Raw genomic sequence first — 27,863 nt, 5'->3', positions numbered from 1 at the left:
GGGTGGCAGTGCCTGGTTAAACCGAGCGCTGAGGGCTCTGCAGGCTAGTGAAAGGCTGCGTGAGGCGTCGTCTGCTCGCTGCCCCCTGCCTTCTAACTCGGTTCCGGTTTTGTTTCCTAGACTTTACGTAGCGTCTGAGAAGTTAGGAATTGACTTCCTGGCCTGGCTTACTAAGCTGTGTCCAGAGCCGTCTGCTGAGGAGTCTTGGCGCGAAGATGAGTTCTGTCAGCTCACAGTAAGCTCCTCTTGTCTGCAGCTCTGTGGGGTTCTGTTGTATCAGCTAGCAAGTCTGTGGTATGTTCGGAATGAGTTAAGAAAGAACTGAAATCGTAGAATCGTGGAATGATTTGGATTAGGAGCGACCTTAAAAATAATTGAGTTCCAACCCTTTCCCATGGGCACAGACACCTTCCACTAGATCAGGTTGCTCAAAGCCCCATCCAGACTGGCCTTAAACACTTCCAGGGAGGGGGTACCCACAGCTTCCCTGGCTAACCTGTTCCAGTGACTGACCACCCTCACAGTGAACAACTTCTTCCTTGCAGCTAGTCTAAATCTACCCTCTTTAAGTTGAAAGCCAGTTTAGAGTTTAAAGATCATAATTTATGTTTTCACCCAAGTCTGTGATTGTCATAGTTTTATATAGATGTAGATTATAATAAAATGCAAAGAGAGAAGTGGAGTGTTGGTTCACCAGGGTCATTTTAAAGGCAGAAAATATACAAAGGATTCTTTAATTTTTCATTAGATACTTGAGAGAGATGGTTGCAGCCATTTACTAGAGTAGGCTGATAGAGTAGGGATAGCCAAGTCTTCAAACTAGATGGTTTGGTGAAGTGCTATTTGCAATAAAAGTAGCAAAAAGTTTTGGCAGTATTACAGGAATGGTATTTTGATAGAGTTTTATAGCAAATCTCCTGTGTATTTAATGACTTAGGATGGAAGATCTTACCTTAATAAAGTCTGTGTTGAAGTTCAAAAGTCTGTTTCTCTGTAACACAAATTCTCCTGTCTTACTCAGGGATGATGAAGATACCTTTAAAATACTTATTGCTACCGATATTCATCTGGGCTATTTGGAGAAGGATCCAGTGCGTGGAAATGATACATTTGTCACTTTAAATGAAATTTTGGACCATGCTCAAAAAAACGAAGTAAGTGCTGCTTCTTCAAAACTGAAGGAGTGAGACCGTGGAAAATAAGTCCCAGCCTACCAGAAGCTATAAAGTCCTGGTACAATCTCTAGTAATACCAAATTAAATGACTAAACTGAACTATTTGTTGCAGCCAGTTATGTTTCTGTTAAAGGAATGCTTCTTCCTTTGTGAGAGCTGCTGTATTGAGTTCAGTATGACCCTGGTTGCATTATTGGTGTTTTCAGATTGGAGGTGGTACAGGCAGTGGCATTTAGAGAGGGTTTGTCACTGGAGGAAGAGAAAGTAATTACAAGAGTGAAGGTAATGGTACAGTGTTGTCAGATAACTCAGAAAGTAGAAAAGCAATTTAGAAACTTTTAAGGTTTTTTTTCTGTTTTTAAGGATTGAATGAACTTTTTTGTCAAATTACTTAATTTTGGAGAAGGTGATATTTCTACTGTTTTTTGAAAGCTAAATCTGTACAGAAACTGTACCTAGTACCTTCTTAAAGTGATATGGCAGTGGCTGATGATCCCTTCCCACTAGGTACCGCAGCAGTGAGAATACAGTGTATCTCTTCATGTCTCTCAAAGTGTTCAGGAGCCAATCCGGAGACTATATGAAAACACTTCACTGGTGATTTTAACGATTGTTTTCTCTGATAGCCCTATGAGTATTTTTGGGGTTGGCTTTGTTTAAAGGAGTAATTTTGTTAGTGTTTGTTTCATGAGGAAATTAAATACCGTGGTCTGCAAGTACTGCCTTGCTTTACATAAAAGTCTGTTTATGAAGAGAGAAGTGGAACTCCTTAGAAGAAAAACTTTAAATAATTTGCTTAGAAATCTTTCCAGGTAATAAAAAATGTGGTATTAAAATAATAAGGCTTTTTGTTACATACAGGTGGACTTTGTTTTGTTAGGTGGGGACCTTTTTCATGACAACAAACCTTCCAGAAAAACGGTACACTCCTGTTTGGAGTCACTAAGAAAATACTGCATGGGTGACCGTCCTGTTCAGTTTGAAATATTGAGTGATCAGGCAGTCAATTTTCATTATAGCAAGTAAGTCTGTTCCTGTAATTTATGGTGTAAGGTTCAGTTTGCATATTGGGTGAAAATGTTGTGATTTTTATGATTTATACCCTCTGTGACAAGCACCTTGAAGTTTTAGGCCTGCGTGCACCAGCTTACAGGATGATTTTGCCTATTATCTTCTATAATCTAAGTCTGTGAAGGAAGGCACATGGTTGCCCAGTCCGCTGCTCTTGCACATACCACACAACATGTTGTACAATTCTTTTCATAGACTTGCTCTAAATAAAGGGGATCTTTTTGCTATCCGGTTCCCAGTGGGAAATACCATTCCAGTCCATGAATAGGAATCTTATTACGCTGTGCAGCATGAGCTTGCGGCCCCGTAGTACTCAGTTGTGCTGCTGCCATCGTGTAGTTAGGATGAAGTTAATTTGAAGAGAATATTGGGAATTGTGCACAGATTTCCAGATGCAGTTTCACTTTCTTTTCCTCTTCCTGTTCAGGTTTCCATGGGTGAATTACCAGGACAGAAATCTCAACATTTCTATTCCAATTTTTAGTATTCATGGCAATCATGATGATCCCACAGGGGTAATTATTATTATTATAATTGTACTATGCTGTTCTATTACAAAAATAATATTATAGCAATAGAGACTTGTATAGAAACAAAGTTCTTGGAGAACAGCCTAGTTGTGTTCAGTTGCTCCACTCTTCACATAAATATTTTGTGTATCTTTAGCTCTGTTTATTAGTGGCAAGAAGTCGAGTGTGATATTATAAAAGAGAATGGAAAGAAGTTAAGGGATCCATGCAAACTGTGTTAATTTACATAGATTTCTGCCGTTGAGAACAGAATCACTTTTCATGCCAAGAAACTGCTACCTTCCAGAAAGTTTCTGAAGTAAATTCTATCTGTACAGTCTGAAAGCTTTTTCCTTAAAGAGGGGAAATTTCTATACTCTGACTTGTACTTATACAATTAATATGCATCTTGTATTTTCAGTGGTTTTATGATGGTGAAATGCTGATTTCAAAATCAACAACTAAAAGTAAGCAGGAAAAGGACGTTTAGAAAGTAGCAAACCATGTGTGTTGCATTTTATATCATATAGCAGTGTATCATGGAGATGAGTGTTTTAACAACAGAAGTTTAATCCTGGACCTACTATGAAGTAGTTAGCTTAACCGGATACATTTCCATAGTATTTTAGAGACTTTAGGGTGTTTTATTTGGTTTTGGTTTTCTGAGTGATGTAATGTTTAATTTCATGTTGTTTAAGTGAAGCAAATACTTGTAAGGAAAAGGAATTTGCTTCTGTACCTGTGAGTACTAAAATTAAAAAAAAAACAACTAATATATGTGGTGGGATTTTTTTAACTGCAGAAGTTACTTAAGGACAGATATTCTCTTTCCTTTGGAAACTGTTTCATGCGGACTTCAGAGGCTAAATGTTCTGCTTGAAGTTTTTATATTTATTTCTTTATATTTTCCACAGACAGATGCACTGTGTGCATTGGATATTTTAAGCTGTGCAGGATTGTTGAATCACTTTGGACGTTCAAATTCCGTGGAGAAAATAGATATTAGTCCCATTTTATTGCGTAAGGGTAGAACAAAAATTGCTCTGTATGGCCTGGGTAAGTGTTAGTCTGTCAGACTGTGACTAGACTGCTCATGTGTTGCTGAAGCTCAGTAGGTGTAAATTAAGTTGGAACAAACATGTAGTGCTGCAACAAACGTGAAGGTCTAAGGAATGCTAAATTAAAGCATCTCAATTCTGTGACAGGTCAGATTTCTCATACTGCTGTGTTTCCTGCTTGGTGGGGAGGCACAGACTTTGCAGAATTCATGATTTATTTCTTGTTTTATAGATAATTTCAATGTGCACTTAAGAACTCCAGCTCTACTCAGTAGCATCTGTTTTTAGACTCCCCCGGCAACAAAATACACTTCCTACGCTGCCAACAAGAAACAAAACACTTCCAATATTTTTAATTGTGTCTGTAGTCAGTTGTTTGGAACAGAAAATGGGCAAGAGGTCTCAAACCACATGTAGTTAATGAAACTGCTTTTAGGATTTGTTTAAAGGTAGATTTAATGTTAAAATGTCTTATTTTCAGAAGTCTGTCTAATGAAATAGCCAACTTATACTTTGATCTGTTCATATTCATAATCATGCTCCAGACTTCTTAGGTCGTGAAAGTGAAGATCTGATCTTGCCAGAGAGTTGTGTTCTTTATGCTCATTGTAACAGAGTTGCTGTTAAAAATGCGTTAAAATAAAGCATTTACAAAAAAGAAATAACAATTTAATATTCTGTTTTGTCCACTCCAGGAGCTATTCCAGATGAAAGGTTGTATCGTATGTTTGTCAGTAAAAAAGTTACCATGCTGAGGCCAAAGGAGGATGAAGACAGTTGGTTTAACTTGTTTGTGATTCACCAGAATAGGTAACAGTATTGGATGAATTACAGTGACTTCTAAACTCTAGTGTGCTATTGCATTAAATTGCATTGAAAAGAGTTAAGTGAGAAAGCCAGCTGTGCTTGTGGTGCTTCTTCTGAGTAGCCAGTTCAAGATTTTCCCAAATGAGAGCATTGTTTTACGCAAGGAATAGATGTGAAGAATACCTGATGTGAAACGCAAATTAGATATTTTTGCTGGAGATTCTGTATCACTTTAAGTCACACTGATGTTTTTCTGCTCCTTCACTCCCCCTTGCCCGCCCAAAGCTGTACACATTCTAATTCTTTTTCCTTTCTTTTTTCTTCAACAGGAGCAAACATGGAGCTACCAACTACATTCCAGAGCAGTTTTTAGATGACTTCATTGATCTTGTTGTGTGGGGTCACGAACACGAGTGCAAAATAGCTCCATGCCAAAATGAACAGCAACGTTTCTATGTTTCTCAGCCAGGAAGTTCAGTGGTGACATCTTTGTCCCCTGGAGAAGCTGTGAAGAAGTGTGTGATGTTTTCTTTTTGTTCTTGCTCATCCCTTGCGTTATGTCTCATGTTGAGAAAGGAAATACACTTGTATTAAGTATGGAAGGACTTGTGTTCTAGTGTGGATTAGCTTCAGAGTGTGGCACAAAAAATGGAGTAGATGGAAATGGTGTGTAGAGTAACTTTTGCTTTACTTAGAATTAAACCTAGCATTTGAAGCAAATGGGATTTATCTAAGAGGAGTTAAACCTGATAAATTGGAATACAAGGAACAGTGTACATGTGCTTGTGTTTGGAACAAGGGCAATCTAAATATAATAGAGCTGAAGTTTGGCAGGACCCACCTTGAAGTACAGATCCAGAAATTTCCTACAGCTATTAAACTTTTGTCCCTGAAAAGTAAACATGAATTTAAAACAACTCGTTCTACATTAGTTCTGTTAAGTTTGTCTTTAAGTTGCCCTTCTCCTTCTAGGCATATTGGTTTGCTGCATATTAAAGGCAAAAAAATGAAAATGCATAAGATTGCTCTAGAGACAGTGCGAACTTTCCAGATGGAGGATATTGTTCTAGCTGATCATCCAGATCTTTTTAATCCTGACAATCCTGAAGTAACTCGGGCAATACAAGCTTTCTGCATGGAAAAGGTAACTTGTAATGCTAACAGTATATGAGTAACAGTGTATGGACAGGGATTGGGATCTGTGACTAGATTTGAGACTGGAAGATGAGAAATCTCATATCTTGCTCTATATTATTTGAAATGGACCTAGGCAGTGTTTTCATAGGAAATTAATTCTGTGATGTTCACTGCAGCCTTGGCTTCCAGATTCCTTTGACTGGGATGACTTATTAAAGTAGGCTGGAACTGCTTTTATGGGGGCCCACATCGCCTGGGTACAAAAACCCCCACCCTGAGTGGGGCAAGGTTGCATGTGCACTGTGTAACCAGCATAAATACACGCACCTGAGGCCCAGGGGCTGGGCTATGCACTGCAAAGTGGCAGGAGTCACTATGCAGGTTCAGTAATTGCTCTTGGTTCTTAGGTTTGTATAAGTCTCTTCTTGCTTTTCCCTGGAACTCGAAACTTAGCAAAGTATAATGACTCTAAAGTAAAATAGTATGAGTGATCAGTGATGTCGATAGACTGGTCTGTGCTGTATCTGAAAGATAACCCTTTTGTTGTGACTGTTTTCTCACTCATCCCTGCAGCTTTTGGCCGGATAGTGGTCCATAGGTGTGTTCAGGATTGAGAGCACATCCTATAATTTATTTTTGTAACTCCCTCCTGCAGCTGGATTTATTTCAAATTAGATGTGAAAGGTTCAGGCATCCTTGAGAGACCAAAGAGGAGCTGAGTTTCTCATTGTGCCTCACAGGTGGAGCTGATGCTGGACAGTGCGGAGCGGGAGCGCTTGGTGAATCCACGCCAGCCAGAGAAGCCGCTCATAAGACTGCGAGTAAGAAATTGTGTGTTTGGGCTCCTTTGGTTTTGAAAAGTCACTGTGAAAAGTTTCAAAGCAAAGTCATGCTTTTGTATAAACGCATATATGTAAAGGCAACTATAAATCACCTTCATACCACAATTCTGTTTACCTGTGGTGTGACTGGTATTCTATGGCAAAGGATGAGATTGGTCATAGGAGTACTGCACTGCTGGTCTGAGTAAAGGCGTCAAAAGTGGCTACTTAGAGTTTTTATTAAGTCATATTGTCCTGTCTTTATTTCTAACCCAATTTGGAGAAACTTTCCTGAATACTAGTAAATGAAACAAGTCAGGAACAAGTTATGAATCTGGGCTGTTATTAGCTATTCTGTTAATATTATCCACTAACAATCCTGCATAGTATGATAAGTTTACTTATTTTGTACTTCAGTTTTTCCTTTAAAGTGTAACAAACTTATCATGATTTGTGTGGCTTCTCTATTTCTGTTGGTTTCATATTTAAATTTTTTCCTTTCCTCTCTTAGGTTGATTATGCAGGTGGATTTGAACCATTCAGTGTCCATCGTTTTAGCCAGAAGTACATGGATAGGGTGGCTAACCCAAAAGACATCATACACTTTTTCAGGCATCACGAACAAAAAGAGAAGAATGGTAATTATAAAGGAATGAATTAGTGGCTTGCCTTGGTTTTCAGTCTTCTTCCTTTATTTTGTTACCTAGCACTTGCAAAGTCCCTCTCAGACTCACTGTCTGCCATCTGATGTGTTACAGGAGGAGTAAAGATGCATAGTCTCACATAAGTGTATATATTGCACAAGTATTTCTGTTCTATTTCACTGTTTGTATAAAATTCTAATATTCAGCACAGCATCTTCTGACAGTTATTTGTACATAATTACTTCTTCTTGGCTCTCAAACCCTGTTGTGTTACTTATAGTAATACATCTAGCCCTGTAGCAGACTGAGTTAGTCTGTGATTCTATGGTAACTACCATGAAAGACATTAAACATCTCACTACTCGGACTTCTCACTACTGAGACTTCTCAGAATGAGGTGGTTGGTTTTGGGAACTCTGCAGGAAAAGAGATGGATGTTGTGATCTTTTTCCCCTTTGTTTTTTAATTTTACTGCCATAGTAATTAATCGGTTTACACCTAAGCGTAGCGGAGGGGACAGGCGGTGCTCTAGGCTTGGGTGTTTCAGGTATGTCTCTACTCAAGCATTTGTGCAAAACAAATAATAGCTGTTACTATTGTAGCATTTCTCACTGTGCCTAGAATCTTTAATAAATGGTTGATAGAGGTTGCCCAAATACTAGTTTGGTTGGTAATAGTTGCTAATGAAGATGCAGTTTGCACAAGAACATTCTGTGCTAAAGATCTGTGCATATTTCACATAGTACGTTGTAAATGCTGCAGTTCCCCTGACAGATTTTACTTACAGTGTCAGTTTTATAAAGTTTGTAACGTCGTGTTTCATGAATGAAAACTGCTTTGGGTAAGTTTTTAATTATGCTCTATTGATCTTGTTTGGCTTTGTGGTTTGGGGTTTTTTTTATTAGTTGTGAGTTCTCTTGGGTAGCTATTTTGTATTCCAAAGATGTTAACATCTGTCACCATATTTCATCAATACATCTCAATTTTCCTACTTGACACACATCTTAGCTTCAAGAAGAGAATGTAAAAAGAATGCCATGGCTCTTTGCTTTGCTTTATTAGATATCCTCTGTCAGGAGGGAGGTGGCTGATAAAGCAGTCTAAATTTTCAGAGCATGTGCAGATAATGCTACAGCTCAGTACAGGCAATGTTAAGATTTCATGAGTTCACAACTTGTTATTGCTTTGTTAGTTTTGTTATTACCAGCAGCTATGACTAAAGAAACAATGTTTTGTGCTTGCACGTGGCAGATGTCTGGAAGCAGTCTGTAGTCACTTGATATCATAGTTTGCATGGTATGTGGTAACCTCAGTTGATTATCCCTTCCATTCTCATGTCAGTGCTACCTTGCTGCCTGAGAATGGGGGGCAGCCTTAATCTCCTGTGAATGTTTTCTACTGAAAAATTCATCAGTGTGCTTTGGAGGGAAGTTTCTTCTCTAGTAACAGCTACTTATAAAAACCCCTTGTGCTTTGTGGGGTCCTTTGATTTTCTTCCATTTGTGATCTCCTAGAGTTCAATTACAGTAACATTCAGGACATATTACTTCTTTTATAATTACAGACAGATATTTGGCAGTTGAAAGAACACTTTGTATCAGCCAGAGGTGGAGTTGTCTTGTACAGTTACTTCCTCCATGATGTTTACCTGTGTTTCCAGACAAGAGACTATAGTTAGAAAAAAACCATCTTCACATATAAAAGGGATCACAATTCTTAAGAAGCCTATATTAATGTTTTTTCTTATTGCTCTCAGTGGGATGATAATTAAAAGCTGCAAACGTTGGTGACAGTGCCACTATGCTTTTCTGTTCTAGACAGTGATCTTAATTTTGGAAAACTGGTGAGCAGACCTGCTTCTGAGGGGATGACGCTGAGGGTGGAAGACCTTGTAAAACAGTATTTTCAGACGGCGGAGAAGGTACCTTTCCACCTTTTATGTTCTGTTCTTATCCTAATGAAAGTAGTATGCTCTGAAAAGACTGACAGCCGATATCCATCTTGCCTAAGCTTAGGCACATGTTAGGTGACAGTATTAGGACGTCATGAGTCGTGCCGTGGTAGGGCTTTTTGCCTTCCAAATATGATAGGGAACCTAGGGTGACTAGTTCAGAAGTAGGTACTTCTTCAAATGTATGCCATCCTTAAATTCCATGGGGAGGAGCAGCAGTGTCAAAAACAGGACACTATATTATTCTGTGAAAAATAAATTTTGCTTTTAATCTCTTTTCATCCCTTATTCTGCAGATTTCTGCCTGTTACACCATCTTCCCCATTTGTTTGTGGTCTTGCAGAAACAGCTCAGTTGCTGGTCCCTGCATTTGAGGCCTGTTTCAGCAGCTCAGCATCTGTAAAGACTTGAAGGGATCCATTGGGAAAGCTTGCTGTAGGGAGATCCTGTTTTAAGTTAACACTGGCAGTGCAATAGGGGGATAATGTTTTAAGTTAACACTGGCAATGAAAGAGAGAGAGAAGTAAAAGCATGTTGTCCCAGAGTGATGATGGGGATTTTAAACATTGTATTAAGACAGCTTGTGCTTCAGGCTTTGCTAGGCACTTGATCTTGTCTAAGTAGGGAAACAAAAGTGTCTTTGGACCCTGAGGTGGCACAGGGCTGTATCTGCATGTTCAAAATCTGTTAGACCAAAAATGTCTAACAGGTACCAGATGCTGTTCAGGTCCAGTATTGCTGGTAAACTGAGGCCTGGGGTTAAAAGCACTGCTATTTTTCTCTTTAGCAAGCTTTTAATTTTACTTCCTTTGGAAGAAAGCTTAATTGCTGAAAGTCAACATGAACATTCTGCATCATTATAATCAATGTACTCTTTTGAGATGCCTATCTTTTTGTAAACTTCTTATTTTATAATAGCTGTGAAATTTACTCCTCCGTGCAACATTATTTCAGGGAAGGTTTTATGCTTCTGATGCAGTCCTCAAAACAGTTCTTAAAGGACACTTGTAAGGATCAAAAATCATTAGTAAGCTTATGTAATACCACCAGGAAGTCATCTGTACTGTAATTTGCAGACAAAATAAGCTGCTATTTAAACATTGCTGTCTGTGTAGGGGTTTCATTCTCAGAATGTCTCTTCCAGCTGTGTTGGGAAGGAGGGTAGAAAAGAGAATGGCTGCAGAACACCACCAGTAGCAGCTACTACTTTTACTGGTTAGTGTCCCTAGTAATATCTTCATGTAAGATACCTTGATGAATATCATCTCACTTGATGTACGTGTGAGAACGGTTGGTATTTACAGAATCACATTTCAATAGAGTAGACTTCTGTGTAGTAGCTCTTAATGCTTCATAATAGTAATTAGCCCTGCTCTGTAACTGCCATTTTTTAATATTAGAATTTTACCATAAAACCATTATTTTGTGATAATTCAGGGTCTGTTTATAATAGCATTTTTATATCTCTACAAGTTAATCTTCAGTTTAAAAAAGGGTCAGGAAAGTAGGAAAGAATACAGTTTTTCTTCTCTCAGCAATACATTTCAGAGAAATTATATCTAAAAAGGTTGACTAGCAATGTAGTTTCTTTATTGTTTATGAAACTTTCTTTGACAAGTTTGAAAAATACTCGAGATGAGATATGCTACTAGCAAGGGGGTTGTAACTATGTTATAGTGAGTAACATATTTGCTTATTGCTGTGCTTTCCCGTGACTGAAATCTTGAGTACACATTACTGGTTTTGTAACCAACTTAATGTAATATTTACCTGAAACAATAGGAATGTTACTTGCTTTCTTTGGTGGCAGATGCTTCTTAACAAAATGTTTTCCCCAATTATAAAGAAAGTACAGCTTTCACTTCTAACTGAAAGAGGAATGGGAGAAGCTGTGCAGGAGTTTGTGGACAAAGAGGAAAAAGATGCCATAGAAGAGCTGGTGAAATTTCAGCTAGAAAAAACACAGAGGTTTCTTAAGGAGCGTCGCACTGCTGCAGAGGAAGAAAAAATAGATGAGGAGGTAATATTCTGTTAATGCTAATTTCTTAGAAGTCAAGACATGATAGGAAAAGCAGTGTGCAAACCTGGTGTATTAGATTTGCCTGTGTGTGGAGTATGTGCAAAACTCACCTCTAGTAATTTTCTGGAGTTAATAAATACAGTGATAAAGTTCCAAATACATAGTCTAAAAGCTTGTATTGAAAATGAGGTTTAGGTTTGCTTATGCTGATTCTAACTGCATTTACACACACATGCACAGAAAAGAGCTGTCACTGTGTAGAACTACATATATATATAGATATATCTGTATACAGAGATATATATCTACTGTGAGAAAGATGGTAGATATAATCTCTTCTTAGCAGTTTCATAGTGGGTCAGGGAAGAGTACAAGAACAGGGCAAGCATAAAGGAAACATCCTTCAGGTACTCTACTAGCTCCTAACTGCTTGCAGCTTGGGGTCTCCCAGAGACACACCTGGTTTATGTCCATCTGGTGACCCTTAGCAGACTTCCCTGTCAACTTGTTGAGCTTCCATGTGAGCCCATGTATTCAGCTGTAGTATTGAAGCATTGCATGACAGGTTGTTCTGCAGGTTAGCTGTGCACAGGGTAAAGAATAATTTGGTGTGGGGGGGAAGGTTGCACCTTACCTGTTTTCTTGCTGATTGGTTTAGTTCATGAGGGATTTGAAAGAGACCATAAGCTATCAGTGTCTGTGGGCTTTCTGTGCCACTTTGAGTAGGTTTTTCTGTTTGTCTTTTGGACTGATACCTTCGTTCCCTCTCACCCATCATATCTTTTTCCATACTTGACAAGTTGAGCTTTCTTAATTGTACATGTATTGCCACGTTTGTATCTTCTCAGTATTGTTTTCTATCTTGCTGCTTCATCTCTGCCCCTTTTTGCCTCAGTTGTTCATATTTCAGTGCTTGTTATTGTCAAATTGTGTATACTGTCTTCTCTTGGACGTGGTATGTCCTACTTTTTATCACATCCCAAGCTTTTTTCTCCTCAGTGATGTAGCCCCAGTTGTTAATAGAACATGAGACCTTTAAATTTTAGGACAGCATGAAAAGGCTTTAAACAAACTCTTCAGTTATTCTTGCCCTCTTCCTCACCTCTCACATGAGCTCAACTTAATTCAGCAGTCAAGACTTCCTGCTTACTGTGTTGTGATTATTGTATGAAATGAACTGTTATTTTCATGGGAACTTTTTTATTCAGGTGCGAAAATTCAGGGAGAGTAGAAAAAAGAATACCGAAGAGGAGGATGAGGAAGTTCGAGAGGTAACTCCTTTGCATTTTGAACATAGGCTGAAGAATGGAATTGTGACTTCTGCATATGAATGAAGTCACTTAGCAGTGCTTCAACATTGTCCTGGCCAAAAAATGCCTGTCTGCCTAGGGAAGATTAATAAGTCTTTTTTAAATCTTCCTTGATATAGTATGTGCCTAAGCTACCATTCGATTTGGCTTTTGAGATCTCTTATGAAAATATGTGAGCCTGAGCGTTCAGTTGTTATTCCTTTGAACTGAGGTTAGACCAGGCAGGTGGCCTTCAGAGGTCTGTCAGCTTAAGCTATTTGTGATCCCGTTGCCAATGGGTGTGTGGATGGGCTGTACTTAGTGGTATTACTGGAACCATTTGGCTATTATTGGTAAACCTTTAGGTACTACTGTCCTCATCAGCAATCTTAGATCTCAGAGTCCTAGATCTCCCAGAGATTCATATCTGGATTGCATAATTTTCCAAAGAGAAGTGCCAACCACTGACAGCACGGTGCTCCTTTGTGTTTGCAAGCTATGTGTGGCTGGAATGAAATTTTGAGGAAAAGGACACTTGGGGTGAGATTCAGTTCCCCTAATCTGAGGTATCTTCATGTGAACTAGTTGTCTTAAGCACAACTGTCATCAGTGAAGATCAAGTCAGTGAAGCCCCAGAAGCTGCTTCCTCTGGGCAGATATACATGGCTGACATAGGATGACCTGAACTGTTCCCAAACCCCACTGACAATGTATCATATTAACTAGCTCCATTTTGTTATCAGAGCTCAGCTAACTGCTTTATATGTACACATCTAAATTAAATAGACAAATACTGTCCCTACTTTTTGACAGACTTCTTTGCTCTCCATAATGCTGTGGATTTGGGTCTTCCAAGCCTCAATGTTTTGGCATTATATATCACAACTAGGATTTAACAACAGTGCATTTCATCATTTAAGATTCTTTTTCCTGTAGCACTTACTGTTCCATTTCAGGCAATGACCAGAGCTAGAGCCCACAGATCTGAGGATGCAGTTCTTGTAGCAGCCTCCAGTGATGAGGAACTCATGGATACAGGGATGAAAGGCACTGGGGATTCAGATGATAGCCTTCCTGCAACACTGACCCAAAGAAGGGGTCGGGCAAGAGGTAGGGCAAGAGGTGCAAGAGGACAAAATTCAACAAGAGGTTCATCTCGAAGGGGAAGAGGTAAGAAAAACTTCACATCTTAAGTTGTGACTTTTTCACAGGGCGATTAAAAGAAAAATATCTTGCTTTCCAGCTATGGAAACATAGTAGACTCTTAAAAGTTGTGTTATTGGGAAGGTCTGTGCAATGAAGTGCATGGTAGACCTTTGGTTACTGCTAAAGGTAATGCATTTGGTCAGTACAGAGAGGAGGTAGAGACTGTCTCCATCCTAAAGCAATTTCCAGGAGACTTCCTTGTTTCTAGTGACTGAGAAAATGGGGAGTTTCCTAAACAAAATGAATTCAATAGTTTCTTGGCTGTGTGATTATGCACTTTACAGTGATAGTGGTACTTCCTTTTCACATATATATATATATATATACATATATACACTTAAAAAGAAAAAGATGGTGTCTTGGAGGAGTACATTCCTTTGGGTTGTCTCAGTAATATGCCCAAAGGTCTAAGAGCAGAATGAGCTGGAACAGAGGCAGTCACCTTAGGGTTGATTTGGTTGTCTTTAAATGAGTTCTATGAGTGTGTGCTCCAACACTTGTGATGCCATCAGAGTGGTGGGGGGTGTGTGTTAGGAAGCTTTGTCTGTGGAGCTTTCAACACTTGACCCAGAGCAGTTCTGCATGTAAGGAGAGCTTTGATTCAAGGAAAAAAGTGAAGGAGTAAAAAGAATTGTAGGTTTTTGTGATTTCCCACTAAAGGTGAAAAATAACCACCAACTAGATTTGCATACTGTTTGTTATCCCCACAGGCACCACTAGCCAAGAGTCAGCTACTAGAAGCAGAAGCTACAAGCCTGTATCTGTGCCTGGCAAGAATATGTCTATCATAGATGGTAGGCCTTTGATCTGTCCATTGCTCTAATCTGCTCTCTCAAATTGTAACAAAGGTGTTTATTTAGTGATGAAGTGCCTTAATTGCTTTTGTCTATTAGCCCAAATCATCTGTGAGAGATTTTGGTTCTAATGGAGTAGAATAACTAACACTCAGAGAAATTAAAATGGAGGTGGGAGGAAAAGAAATAGTCATTTTCTGCTGTCATGGGGTAAAATGAAATGTGTCAGGAACTTCTGACTAGAACTGGAAAGAGGGAACATTTTACTCTTTGCAGTTCCTTAAGGAACAGGATTAGAAGGAATGTGACTTAGCAGCATCTGTTTTATGCAGATTATTCCTTAGTGGATAGAAAGTTGAATCTTGACTGATGTATACAAGTTAGTAAGCTTTGATGCAAATCCAGTTAGTCTTACATTGTAGCAAGTTGTAGAAATGCCAGGTTTTATTAGGGAAGAGAAATTTATCTGCATTTCAAGCTGCATGTGTGAGAGTAGCCCTTCCTTGCTACAGAAAACAGGCTCTGAGGAAACAGCATGGATAATCTTGAGTATTAAAGAAAAAAATACTACGCACAAATCTAGACACGAATGCCTCACAAAATACCCGAAGGTTGAGCAATCAGCAAATGATCTAAACTTTAAATTGGTCAGCAAATGAGCTACAAACTACTGCAGAGAAATCCATTTTAGCAGATGTGCTGATGTCTAAATTCAGATTTACAAGAAAATGTTATGGTAATTTTTTCTCTTCCTGTTAACCAAAGTTACTGAAGGTGTTCAGCAAGGTGGGGAAACACCTACTGCTGCACAGAGGGTTAGATCCCTGGATTGACAGACTCTAGCAGAAGCTTAATTTATATTTTAGGTTGGGTTTGGGGGCTTTTGCCTGTTTATTTTACAGGGCATTTGCAGAGGAAATGCATGCTAAGCAGGTCTTAAATAGAAAGAATGATATAATGTTGTCTGCATTTTATTGTGGGAGCACTTCAAAAATATTACATTTGTTTTATTCTAGCCTTTAGGTCTTTGAAACCAGAGCCCTCCTTGAGTTCATCTAAATCTTACTCTGAGGTAAGAAGCATCTTTCAGGAATCAAGTTGCACTGCCTTTTGCTGTCTTCTGATTTGAAAAATAAATATATGGTCAAAACATTAGCCTAAACCAGCAGATGTTCCCAAGCTATCAATTCTAGCAGTCAGTTTCTGCAGGGTAATTTGTAGGTCTTTTGTACCCTTTTTTGGTATGGTGTTTGAGAAAAACAGAGGCCATGCTTTATTTATGACCACAATCTAAGATACAGAGTTTATACACATTAGTATTTTGGGAGTTTCTGCATAATAAAAGATCTGTGGAGCAAAACTTGTGCTGTATTTGCACATTGTACAGTTCTAGCCTGGAGCCGTGTCAAGTACATATTAAAACTAAGTCAGTATATAGCTGGAAAAAACCCTAAAGGTTCTATCCTATAGTACTGGAGCATGTCCAGAGAAAGGCAACAAAGCTGGTGAAGGGTCTAGAGAACAAGTCTTAGGAGGGGTGGCTGAGGGAACTGAGGTTGTTTAGGCTGGAGAAAAGGAGCCTCAATGGAGATCCTACTGCTCTCTATAACTACCTGGAAGGAGGCTGTAGTGAGGTGGGAGTCAGTCTGTTCTCCCAGGTAACAAGTGACAGGATAAGAGGAAATATCCTCAAGTTATGCCCAGGAAGATTTAGATGAATATTAGGAAAAACTTCTTCACTGAAAGGGCTGTTAAGGAGTGGAACAGGCTGGCCATGGAAGTGGTGGAGTCCCTGTCGGTGGAAGTACTTAAAAGATGCGTAGATGAGGTGCTGAGGGACATGGTTTAGGGGTGGGCTTGGCAGTGCTGGGTTAATAGTTGAACTTGGTGATCTTAAAGGTCATTTCCAACCAAAATGATTCTATGATTCTAGTGTAGTATTATGCACTGGATCTCTGTAAGAGTAAATTCTGTGAAAAAGCTTTATAAATGATAAAATTTTTTTAGGATATTATAGATGATGACTCCGATCTAGAAGAGGTTTCTGTTGTTCCTTCTTCCAAAGGAAATCAGAGGTCAGTAAGTTTATTTGATGAATGCTACCATGACTGCCTTTTTTCTTCTTGGCCATCAGCAGGGTCCAGGGATCTGATCCACTACCTGAAAAAGGACAGATTTTTAAGACGGTCATAACACTAATTAGAGAATTTATGTAAGTTTTTACCTATTCATGGGGGTGATCTTTCTGCAACAGTAAGTTGGTCTGCTGGTTGAGATAAGCTAAACCAAAGCTGTAGAATTAATATGTTAGTTTGAGAATGGGAATTGTTCTACTTACTGCTATTTCTGTTCACTCTTAACCTCTGTATTGATGGCCAAAATACAAGTTGAAAGGAAAGCTACTGGAATGTCTGGTAATTAAGAACAGGCTCGTGCCTTTTTTCTCTTTGTATGTTTCAAGGTTGTTGACTACATCTTCATTTAGTAAAAGAGGCTCACAAAGCCAGACATCTAGAGGAGTTGACTTCGAGTCAGATGAGGTACGGTATATAGTGCTCTTTTTCTCTTTTATTTCATTTAAGTTTCTGTTGCTGTTGTACAGCTATTTGAATAAAGCATTTCAGAGTGAAATTGAAACTTTTTTTCCTCACTAAGGAGGCTAGATTATTGCAATGGGCTCTATTTAGAATATATACAGTCATCAAAAATAAGGCTAGAAGAGACCTCAGGAAATATTCAGTCCTTTTTCCCTTCAATTCTTATTCAGTTAATTGTCATTCCTGAACTATGTGGAATAGGTTATCTTACCTGGGGAAGAAGGTAATCATAGCCTCTTCTAGTGCTTGGCTATGTCCTTGCATTTGTTTATGTATCTTACTCTTGTGAAAATGAAGAACTTTATTTTTTTGTGTTTAAAAATTATGGTTTTCCAGGGCACTTTATTGTTTTACTGTTGCAAATTATATAAATAGACTTTAAAAAAAACTAAGGTAATTTGCTCTTGCAGTATATATTTGAACTGGTAGGAGATGGTTTCTCCATAACTAAGCAAGCAGAACTTTATTCACAGTTTTGCAGAGAGTAGAAGACACGTTACGCTGTCGAGTGCTGTGCAGTTCTTCCCAGACTGGCAGGCTGTTATGGATGGTCAGGGTCCTTGCCTTAATGTCAGACACTGGCCACTTCAGAGGACATGTTCCATGCCTGTCTCTTCTCTCTTCTGTGCTCTGTCGTCTCCTTGTACCTGAACTACAAAACTACGTTTGCTTGCACATGCAAAAAGAAACAGTATTTTTGATTCATGCAGGCATCAATAAATGATGATGTGTGGTATGGATATGGATATCACCTCACTGAGGCACATGCTGCTCAGAATGGTAACGTTTTCCTAGGTCACACCTGAAATACAGACTGCTTCTCATTTCAGAGTAGCTGTTCTGATCATACTGATGTAAACTCAGTTTCTGTTCTTTGCACACTTGTGATCTGGGCTTTTAAGTCCATCCATAATATCAAAACCAGTGGAACCACAGGAACCACGTCTGTCAGAAAACATGGAATAATGTGACCAGGCTTTCTAGTTTAATCTAAAGATGACTTTACATACTGTAACTCAGTGCATGCTAGTTCTAGTAACATGTATCTGTTTACGAATTGCAGGATGAATTTGATCCATTCAAAAGCACTGCAACATCCAGAAGAACTAAGTGATTCTGGCTTGTTATGCAAGAGAGACTGCAAGTTAGTGAAGATCATGGAAAGCGGTGCACGAGGCATTCTTTATATGACATTTCTCAGTAAATGATGGCTTGCCTTCAATTTTCACTTCTATGAAATGTTGTTGAATTGTTTTGTTTTTTTCATTGACACCAAATTTGATGTTGTGTTGCTTGATGCACTGGACTAGAGTGTCTAATATTCTGAAGTAGTGCTTGAAACAGCATTTTTTTTTCTAAAACTTCCAAAAGCCTGTTTTCTTTTGGGGATGATAATGTAAATAACATTCATACCTTTATAGAAAACTTCGCCTCTTGAGCTTGAATTTTGTTACAGTGGTATGCAAGTATGGATATGGCCATGACCATGGACTCAGCATAACGAAACTTGTAGTTGTGTGCAGTTTTCTACAGATACAGTTGAAAACTCTAAAGAGTAATAGTTTGACCCCAAAAATACAGTTTTCAGTATTAAAGCTGGAAAATGATCTAATGCTTTAAATTCTGCTAGGAGAACTAAACCCACTATTGCAGTTACTAAATATGTATGGGACTGAATTCTGCTCTGTAATTCAGGAAGGGCCAAAGACTTGTGTGGTCAGTTTTCACCCTGTAAATAAGATGCAAGGCCTAGACCCTTACATTTTCACAAGGAATGCTGCTTGAAGACTAAAGCAATTGAGCCAGTAAAGGGCAGGACATTACCTCTTACCTTTCTTCTAGTTGCCATTTGTGGTGGGCTGACCCTGGCTGGACTCCAGGTGCCCACTAAAGCTGCTCCATCACTCCCCTCCCCAGCTGGACAGGGGAGAGAAAATATAACAAAAGGCTCAAGGGTTGAGATAAGGTCAGAGAGAGATCACTCAGCAATTACCACCACAGGCAAAATGAGGAATAAAGTTAATTTAATTTATTACCAAACAAATCATAGTAGGATAATCAGAAATAAAAAAATCTTAATTTTCCCCTACCCTTCCCCTCTTCCTGGGTTCAACTTCACATTTTCTCTGCCTCCTCCCCTCCACTGACGCAGGGGGACAGGGAGTGAAGGGTGTGGTCAGTTCATCTCATGTTGTCTCTGCTGCTCCTTCCTCCTTAGGGCGAGGACTCCTCACACTCTTCCCCTGCTCCAGCGTGGACTTTCTCCCACAGGAGACAGTCCTCCAGGGGCTTCTCCTGTGTGAGTCCTTCCATCGAGCTGCAATTCTTCATGAGCTGCTCCAGTGCCTGTCCTCTCCACAGGCTGTGATCCTTCAGGAACAGACTGTTGCAGTGGGGGTCCCCTATGGGGTCACAAGTCCTGCCAGCAAACTCTGCTCCAGCGTGGGCTTCTCCCTCCACAGGGTCACAGGCCCTGCCAGGAGCCTGCAGAAGCACTGGCTCCCCATGGGGTCACAGCCTACTCTGGGCATCCACCTGCTCTGGCGTGAGGCCCTCCATGAGCTGCAGGAGGACAGCCTGCCTCATCGTGGTCTTCACCATGGGCTGCAGGGAATCTCTGCTTCAGTGCCTGAAGCACCTCCTGCCCCTGTGTCCACATAGTGTCACCTTTGTGTCTGCAGAGTTGGTTCTCTCACATATTCTCACTCCTATCTTCCAACAGCTGCCACACAGGACTTTTTCTGCTTAAATAGAGGTGCTTCTGTTGTCACTGATGGGCTCAGCCTCGGCTAGGGCCAGGTCCATCTTGGATCCAGCTGGCATTGGCTCCATGGGACTCCAGGGAAGCTTCTAGAAGCTGTCCCTCTAGCCTCTCTGCTTCCAAAACCTTGCAACATTGTTTAGGTATCTGTTTCCTCAGCCCACTGCTGTAGTAACCCTCTTCAAATGTCATCACTATTTTCCAAATGCTCTCCCAATGAGGCTTTTAAAATACAGCATTGATTTCACAGGGGAGGAACCACTCCTGTTGAAGGAGCCAAGAACCTAGACTTAGACCTATTTCTTCTTCTCCTCTCTTTCCACATCTGTACACCCCACTCCCTAAAAAGTGGATTCTAAAGCTATGGCCTTTAACAAAGACAAAGGCCAGAAATGTTCCTCAGCTGAAGCTCCAGCATGTCAGAGAAGCACTAAATCTGTTGATGCAGGTGTGCCAAGGAGACAGGATTGAGCAGTTGCGTTTCTCTGGCTCTCCTGGAACGTGACTGTAGTTCCTTTACCTGTACGTGCTGTAGCAGGAACCCAAAGGAGCCCTGAGCTTCCTGAACACTTCCAAACCAATGATCGAGATCTGCAAGTGTCTAGTGTAGAGCTTAGCAGCTACTCACAAAGCAGTCCCATCACTTAAGGGATCAGTGAGTCAGTTGCCAGTCTGGCTCCTTCATTAAGTGCTCTCCAAGCTATAATATTACCTATGCAATTAAAAAGCTGCTGTAAATACCCTTCAAGATGAGGGTTTAGATTATTTTTTAAAATAAACTATTTCTGTTAAGTAAATAATGTCAGTTGTGTGGACTATGTTGAATCTGAGGGACTGGCATTTTTAAAACACTTTGCTGCTCTCCGTTGCTGTCCACACGTGTTGGCCTGGCTGGAGTGGAGTTACTTGTCCCCATCACAGCCCATACAGTGCTGTGCTCTGTAGCTGTAGCCAGAAGGGTGGTGGTATCACACCCAAGTTCTGGCCACTGCAGCATGGTGCTCCACAGCATCAAGGCTGTCTCTCCAGTGCCACTGTAAAGGCCAGCAGGGCTTGGGAGAGGGGACACAACCAGGACAGCTGGCCCAAACTGATCACAGAGATATTCATACCATGGGATGTGCTCAGCAATAAAAGCTGAAGGAAAGGAGGAGGAGGAGATCACACTTGTTACTAACGCTTCCAAAGCAACCACTGCACGTACTGAGGTGGCTGGATGTCACCAGATGGTGTGTCAGAAAGAATAAATATGTTTATGCTTTCCTTTCACACTTTCTTTTTTTTCCATTGAACTGCATTTCTCTTGCTCCATGAGTTTTTAATCTAATTTTCTCTCCCTGTCCTGATTGGGAGTGAGCAGCTTGGTGGGCAGCTGGCAACCCCCCCAGGGTCAACCTGCTACACCAAATTAAACCTGTTCTGTTATAGAGACTTAAGTTGTATAGTTTAGTGTTTCACTAAGGTCTTAAAGGGACTCTTAAACTTTAGTGTTGCAGGCACATACTAGAGAAAGATTTTAGCACAGTATATAGGATTAATAGACATATCTAAGGTTCTTTCTAAATTTTTTCACAATTTTTTTTCAGTCCCCTGTCAAATGTTCAGTGGCTTTGTTTATAGTGTTAAACTGCAGCAGTTCTGGAATTATGTAGAAGATAAAGATGGTGACATCCTTCATTTCAGAAGAAAAATGTGACCAGGTATGTGTAAAAAGATGGTACTACAAACACACAGTTCTAATCATTGTCCTTGTCTTGAGGAGAGAGACTTGAACGGGCTGGTTGATGAAAAGCTCAACACAAGCCAACAATGTGTGAGTGCAGCCCAGAAAGCCAGCTGTGTCCTGGGCTGCAGCAAAAGAAGCATGGCCAACTGGTCGATAAAGGTGATTCTACCTCTCTGCTCTGCTCTAGTGAGACCCCACCTGGAGTCCTGTGTCCAGCTCTGGAGCCCCCAACACAAGAAGGACATGAACCTGTTGGAGCAGGTCCAGAGGAGAGACACAAAGATGATCAGAGGGGTGGAACATCTCTCCTACAGGGATGGGCTGAGAGTGTTGGGGTTGTTCAGCCTGGAGAAGAGAAGGCTCTGGGGAGACTTCACTGAGGCCTTCCAGTATCTGAAGGTGGCCTACAAGAAAGCTGGAGAGGGACTTCTCATAAGAGCTTGTAGTGATAGGACAAGAGGTAATGGGTTCAAACTCAGAGAGGGTCGATTTAGATTAGCTGTAAGGAAGAAGTTCTTCCCTATGAGGGTGGTAAGACACAGTAAGAGGTTACCCAGGAAAGTTGTTGCTCCATCGCTGGAGGTGTTCAACACCAGGCTGGATGTGGCCTTGAGCAACCTGGTCTAGTGGGAGGGGTCCCTGCCCATGGCAAGGGATTGGAACTAGGTATCTTTAAGGTCTCTTCCAACCCAAACCATTCTGTGATGATTCTATGATTCTGGAAGTGTTCTTGTCACCAGTGAGTGACCAGCTTATGATATAAGCTTTTCAGATAATGTTCTTTTGATTCATGGTTAGGTAAAGCCTTTTATCTACAAAACCCGCTCTGCCTGGGGTTAGTTGACACCACCCAAGCACATCTGTCCCCAGCAGAGGGGCAGCACCGTACCTGTGTACTTGTGGAGGGGCAGATCTTTCTGTGCTGTGTAGGATTTGTGGCTCTTGGTCTCCTGACACTGATTTTAGGTTCCCTGCTGTGTTTTTCTGGGGAAGGCACAGGGAGCACACATGCTGCTGTCTCCTCAATGCTCGGGTCCAGCGTACAGATGCCTGTTGCTTTGGATACTGGACTCACTGTGCTGGGACATCCTGTCCTCTGTCCCATATAGATCTCCTCTTTGCAACTACCTCTGTATTTCTGCAAACCCTAGAAAACATAGCTTCACAGCAAACGTTTTAATCCCTTGGTCAGGAGGAAATCCATGACAAGGGAAGGCTTAATTGTTTCTCTGTCTCTCTGAGAGGGAAAAGAGGTGTTTGGGAGAATAAAGTACAGAAAGTCAGCTTGTTATTCACAGTGCATCTGCTGCACCCCTGTTCTGTACTTGTTAGTAGGTGTCATGCTGTGCAGCAGGCTGCAGCTTGCCTGCCAGACCTTCCAAACTGAGCTTCGATTTGAACCGTGTCCTGGAAGACGGGAGCAGCTGCACACGCTGCTGGTCTGTAAACAGCATGGGATCTGCATGAGCTGGGCTGCTGGTGGAGGAGGAGGATGTTGAGGGATGGGGAGATGGTTTTGCCTTTCTCACAGACTGCTTATCTCGGAGCAGCGCCGGGGGAGCGACTGGGTGGAACAGCGGCACGTCAGAGCAGAAACAGCGGCGTGCAGCCCGCTGGCTGCAGCAGGTCCCGGCTCGGAGCAACCCGGGATATAGAGCTGGCTGAGGAGCAAAAGTAGCAGCGAGCCCGAGCGGGAGAGAAGCGCCCTGCGGGGAGCAGGAGCACCCACCCGCCGGGTCTGCGGCCCCGAGCGTGCCTGGGCTGAGCGAGGAGAGGACACACGGCGTGAGGAGAGGACAGACGGCGTGAGCTCTTCTGTCTCTGCTGTCTTTGCTGTCTCTGCTCTCTCGCAGCGGAGACGTTTCCGAGTCGGAGGAGCGGAGCCGCGTTTCAGAGGGGTCGTCCTGGTTTGTCTGGCTCTTGGTTAACGCTTTTGCCACCCCAGGAATGCTGTCTCTCAACAGGAGTCTGGAAAAGACTTTTGCAATCACAAACATCTCGAGTTTCTTTTCCTGGGATAATGACAGCCTGGCCGCCTGGCAGAGCTTTGTGAACAGGAGCCGGTACGGAGCAGAGTCTCAGAGCATGACGGTGAAAGCCCTGCTCATTGCAGCGTACTCCTTCATCATCGCCTTCTCCCTCTTCGGCAACACCCTGGTCTGTCACGTTGTCATCAAGACCAAGCGCATGCACTCCGCCACCAGCTTGTTCATTGTGAACCTGGCTGTAGCTGATATCATGATCACCCTCCTCAACACACCTTTTACACTGGTAAGACTGGGGCCCTAAAGGCATCACAATTATTTTGGTGGCCTTTTCTTCTTTACACCGCTGTAGGCAGTGCATGGATGTTCTGCAGATACCCAGCCAGCCCAAATTGCAGTGATACAGAAAACTCCACACGTCTTTTTCTTCTCTATTTCCTCTTACCTAGCTGAAGACCTGAAATTACCCATTTGTTAGAAGTGGCCCTGATAGTACTTGAACAATAATGACCTCACAGTGATTACTTAACACTTTGTAATATCTGGTCTTTTTTTTTTTCTTCCTTTCTCTGAAGTATTTCCAAGGTAATACAATGAACCTCTTGAAAAAAAGATTAATGCTCACCTTTGTCTTACAAGCTGTGTTGAAAACATGTAGATTGCTTTAAAGTAAGATAAGGCTAATAGGTCAGCCCTATCCTGTGAGGAGGGCTTAAAAGTGAAAAACAAAAGTATTGAGTCAGTTATTGGGCTGCAGAAGGACACACTGAATAAAACAGAACAATCATTTTTGCTACTGCACTGGTGTATTGTCCTGGAGGATATTGCTGGGCCACTGAGCAGCACTATCCTGCCTCTTCAGGGTTCAAAAGCCAGAAAATGGTACAATTTATATAAAGAACCTACTATGTCAAAAATGTCTTTTATGTAGCACAAGGAATTCTGGGCCAGAAGTGTCTTAAATATCTGTAAGCATGAGGACATGTGTGGGGCTGCACAGCACTAATGGTGTCCTGCTTGTAGGCTCGTTTTGTGAACAGTACCTGGCTGTTCGGGAAGGGGATGTGCCATGTCAGTAGGTTTGCACAGTACTGCTCCCTGCACGTCTCTGCCTTGACCCTCACAGCCATTGCCGTGGACAGGCACCAGGTGAGAGCTCTCTGAACCAGACAGGTGGAAAGCTTGGGAAGGCATCATTCATTTTAGAAAGGATGAGCCCTTGTCCTTGCCTTCTCAGCTCCCAGATTAATGTCAGATGCATGAGGAGCTGACAAGTCAGAGGAGCAGTTCTTGCTGTCAGATGGAAAGAACAGTTTCAAGCCTGCAGCAAGGTGGGAGATGTCCTTTGCCTTGCAGTTTTTTCTAGCTGGGGAATGGGGGCTTTTCTATCATGAATAATTCAGTAGCCCTCAAATGTGAAGAAAGTACAAGGTCCTGATTGGGATATGTGTGGGGAGTTCTCCTCCAGGGTGGTTTGTCCAGCACCATGGATGTAGGGATGTCCCACTTAGCTTCTGCAGCTCTGTGTCCCTTTGCTCTGGGACATCTCACTCCTTGTTGCCCTGAATACTGGAGAGCTGACTGTAGCACACTGGTGTTTGTTATGAGCAGAACTATGGCTTAATGTTGATAATGGGCTCAAAACTGGGGACACTTGGGCATTATCAGTTTGGAGTCACCCAACAACCACAAAAAACTGTTGACATTTTCTGCTAGAATGCTTCTTGTTTCCAGGAAATGCACTGGCTGTCAGATGCATCCCCAGGGAGGTCTGGTTAAATCACAAACTTTCTTTGGGTCACCAATACTGAAGAGTCTGACACTATTTTCTCCTCTCTGTTTTTTTTTTGTTTGTATGTTTGTTTGTTTGTTTTTTTTCCTATGAAGTAAATTTAATCTGGAAATGAACAAGTGTGCAAGACTGTCCGGTACCCAGTTTTTCACACCTAGGCACAAATACAAAAATTTGAGGGTAGAACTGGGATTTCACTTTACCCATTTCTGTGGAGGAAAAATTCAGGCTTTTATGTACAACTTAGTCAGTGGGAGCTGGGTGGAGTCTGTGCTACTTGCACACTGAATTTCCACATTGATAATAGATAGAAGACTAGAAGAACATATGAAAAAAAATAATATTTTCTGATATGTCATAAGCCTTAATACTGGTTTATTTTTCGCAGGTTATAATGCACCCTCTGAAACCTCGCATATCTACTGCAAAAGCTGTTATCTACATCTCTGTAATCTGGATCATGGCAACTTGTTTCTCTCTACCACATGCTATCTACCAAAAACTCTTTACCTTTGAATACAGGTAAGGATGTACTTTGCTTTCCTCAGCTCTCCTTGGAGGCCAAACTTTCAGTGACCATACTTTGGCAACTTCTACTGAAAGGCCTGAGGTCAGCCAAATATGGATCTGTGTTATAATTTTTATCAGATTCCTTTTGCAACGTCTGATATCCTGTCCTTGTTTCTATTTTCACTATTTTATCTTTATTCTCTCATACTAATCACATGGAACAGGCTAGGAAGTTAGAGAATCTCCCCTGGACCCTCTATCTCTGTACACTGGCATTTTACATGTTGTACCGATCTGACCTGTTTGGGCAGACCAGAAATGGGGAAAACCTAAAACCTAACAGGTTTTAATCCATTGTTTAGCCCCAGGAAAGTGAAAATATCTGCCTCAGCTGCTTGTTCCATAGAATGATGTCATGAGTCTTCCTATTTGGAAAGTGCTTTAATGAGGGAAAGGTCTTTAATATGTGCAGAGGCTGTTTCTGTTTACCAAAGGACAGAGAATAGAAACCTGCTTCTGTGCAGCTGGAAACTTTGTAATTGATGAAATTCAGAAAATTATCGTAAGGTCATGAATGCCCATGACAAATTATCACCACATTGCTCACAGGCTGCTCCATGGCTCAAACACTTGGACAGCAGAGCTCTGCTTAACTGTGGCATGTGCATAAACAAAGGGTCTGCCTCCAGGCTTTATGTGGGACCCCACTCCCACCTACTCCCTTGTTTCTGATGTACTGCTCCCATGGTGCCTGGCCACATGTGCTCTCAACCCCTGCCTGGTATCTCCACTTGCAGTGAGGAGGTTACCCGGTGCCTGTGTCTGCCAGATTTCCCTGAGCCTGCTGACCTCTTTTGGAAGTACCTCGACTTAATGACCTTCATTTTGCTCTATGTCCTGCCTCTGCTGGTCATCTCTGCTGCCTACGTGACAGTGGCCAAGAAGCTCTGGCTGCGCAATGTCATTGGGGACGTCACCACTGAGCAGTACTTCGCCCTTCGCAAAAAGAATAAGAAGACCATAAAGATGCTGTTGCTTGTTGTCATCCTCTTTGCAGTCTGCTGGTTCCCCTTGAATTGCTACGTCGTCCTCCTCTCCAGCCAGACCATCGACACCAACAATGCCCTGTACTTTGCCTTTCACTGGTTTGCAATGAGCAGCACATGCTACAACCCCTTCATCTACTGCTGGCTCAATGACAGCTTCCGATCAGAACTGAAGGCTTTGCTCAACATATGCAGGAAACCCCCCGCGCCTACAGAGCAGAGGCTTCCCTCCAGAGTCCCATCCTACCAGCTGGCTTGGCCAGAAAACAGCAACTTCAAGAGGCTGCAGGCCTCCCGTGTCCTTCCATCGGCCTCCAACATCCAGTCAGGAAAAACAGACATCTCTGCAGTTGAGCCGATGGTAGCTGCGAGCTGAGTGGTGGGTCTGAGAAATACGTAAGCACTGCACATGCTTTTTGTAGAGCTAAAATGGTGGGAAGATGTGGAGCCTTGGCCTGTTTAGGGACTGTGCAACCACACGTGATAAAACCAAGAAGGAGATTCTGCGGGAGGTGTTATGTTTGGTGCAGGCTGATGAAAATGGTGTGGAGCCCCTAAGGGAAGAAGGCTAACTTTTCCCAGGAAGGAACTCTTTTTTTCTTTGTCAAGTTGATTTTGGATCAGCTTGCAGGATGAGATTCTTTGCATGTGTGTCACTGTTGCCTGCATAACCAAGCCTTTCTACCACTGTGGCTGTGTGTGCATTTTCCTGGTTGCTGGTACTTAAACGCTAAAGTAACAGTGTAATCACATCAGGCCTCCCTCTCCCCTTCTAAGTTTCTCCATAGCAACATGGAAATAGTGGAGATGTAGACCTTTAGTTTGCTGACTTGGATCCACTGCATCCCTTGTAGGAAGGCATCCCTTCTGAGCTGCGGTCCAGAAAGTCAAGATCTGTTCAGAATGAATGAGCAGATGTATTTCACAAATACCTTTTTGTTTTGTTTTATTTTGTTCCTTTAGA

At 41.5% G+C, this 27,863-nt stretch overlaps 2 protein-coding genes across 2 annotated transcripts; both read left to right on the top strand.

Moving 5' to 3' along the window:
* Window positions 1-120: 120 nt before the first annotated feature.
* MRE11A (MRE11 meiotic recombination 11 homolog A (S. cerevisiae)) lies at window positions 121-18,193 on the top strand (the record flags this gene model as incomplete). The annotated part of the gene is made up of 19 exons (XM_008936495.1): window positions 121-252; window positions 1,022-1,154; window positions 2,037-2,197; window positions 2,674-2,761; window positions 3,670-3,811; window positions 4,509-4,623; window positions 4,950-5,135; window positions 5,593-5,764; window positions 6,498-6,578; window positions 7,090-7,216; window positions 9,040-9,143; window positions 11,020-11,193; window positions 12,402-12,464; window positions 13,439-13,652; window positions 14,399-14,482; window positions 15,499-15,554; window positions 16,490-16,557; window positions 16,944-17,022; window positions 18,143-18,193. Coding segments are annotated over 19 exons (2,230 nt in total), but the record flags the coding sequence as incomplete, so codon positions are not given.
* A 5,281-nt stretch (window positions 18,194-23,474) lies between these two features.
* Window positions 23,475-27,287, top strand: GPR83 (G protein-coupled receptor 83). Its single transcript, XM_008936494.1, has 4 exons — window positions 23,475-23,837; window positions 24,575-24,700; window positions 25,732-25,865; window positions 26,651-27,287. Exons 1-4 carry the CDS (start codon window positions 23,514-23,516, stop codon window positions 27,273-27,275), a joined length of 1,209 nt encoding a protein of 402 aa, XP_008934742.1. The 5' UTR covers window positions 23,475-23,513; the 3' UTR covers window positions 27,276-27,287.
* Window positions 27,288-27,863: the final 576 nt, after the last annotated feature.

The sequence above is a fragment of the Merops nubicus genome, unplaced genomic scaffold, assembly GCF_000691845.1.
Source record: "Merops nubicus isolate BGI_N331 unplaced genomic scaffold, ASM69184v1 scaffold7813, whole genome shotgun sequence".
Taxonomy (NCBI): Eukaryota; Metazoa; Chordata; class Aves; order Coraciiformes; family Meropidae; genus Merops; species Merops nubicus.
Note: the sequence above shows the minus strand (reverse complement) of the source record. Positions and strands in the feature narration are given on the sequence as shown.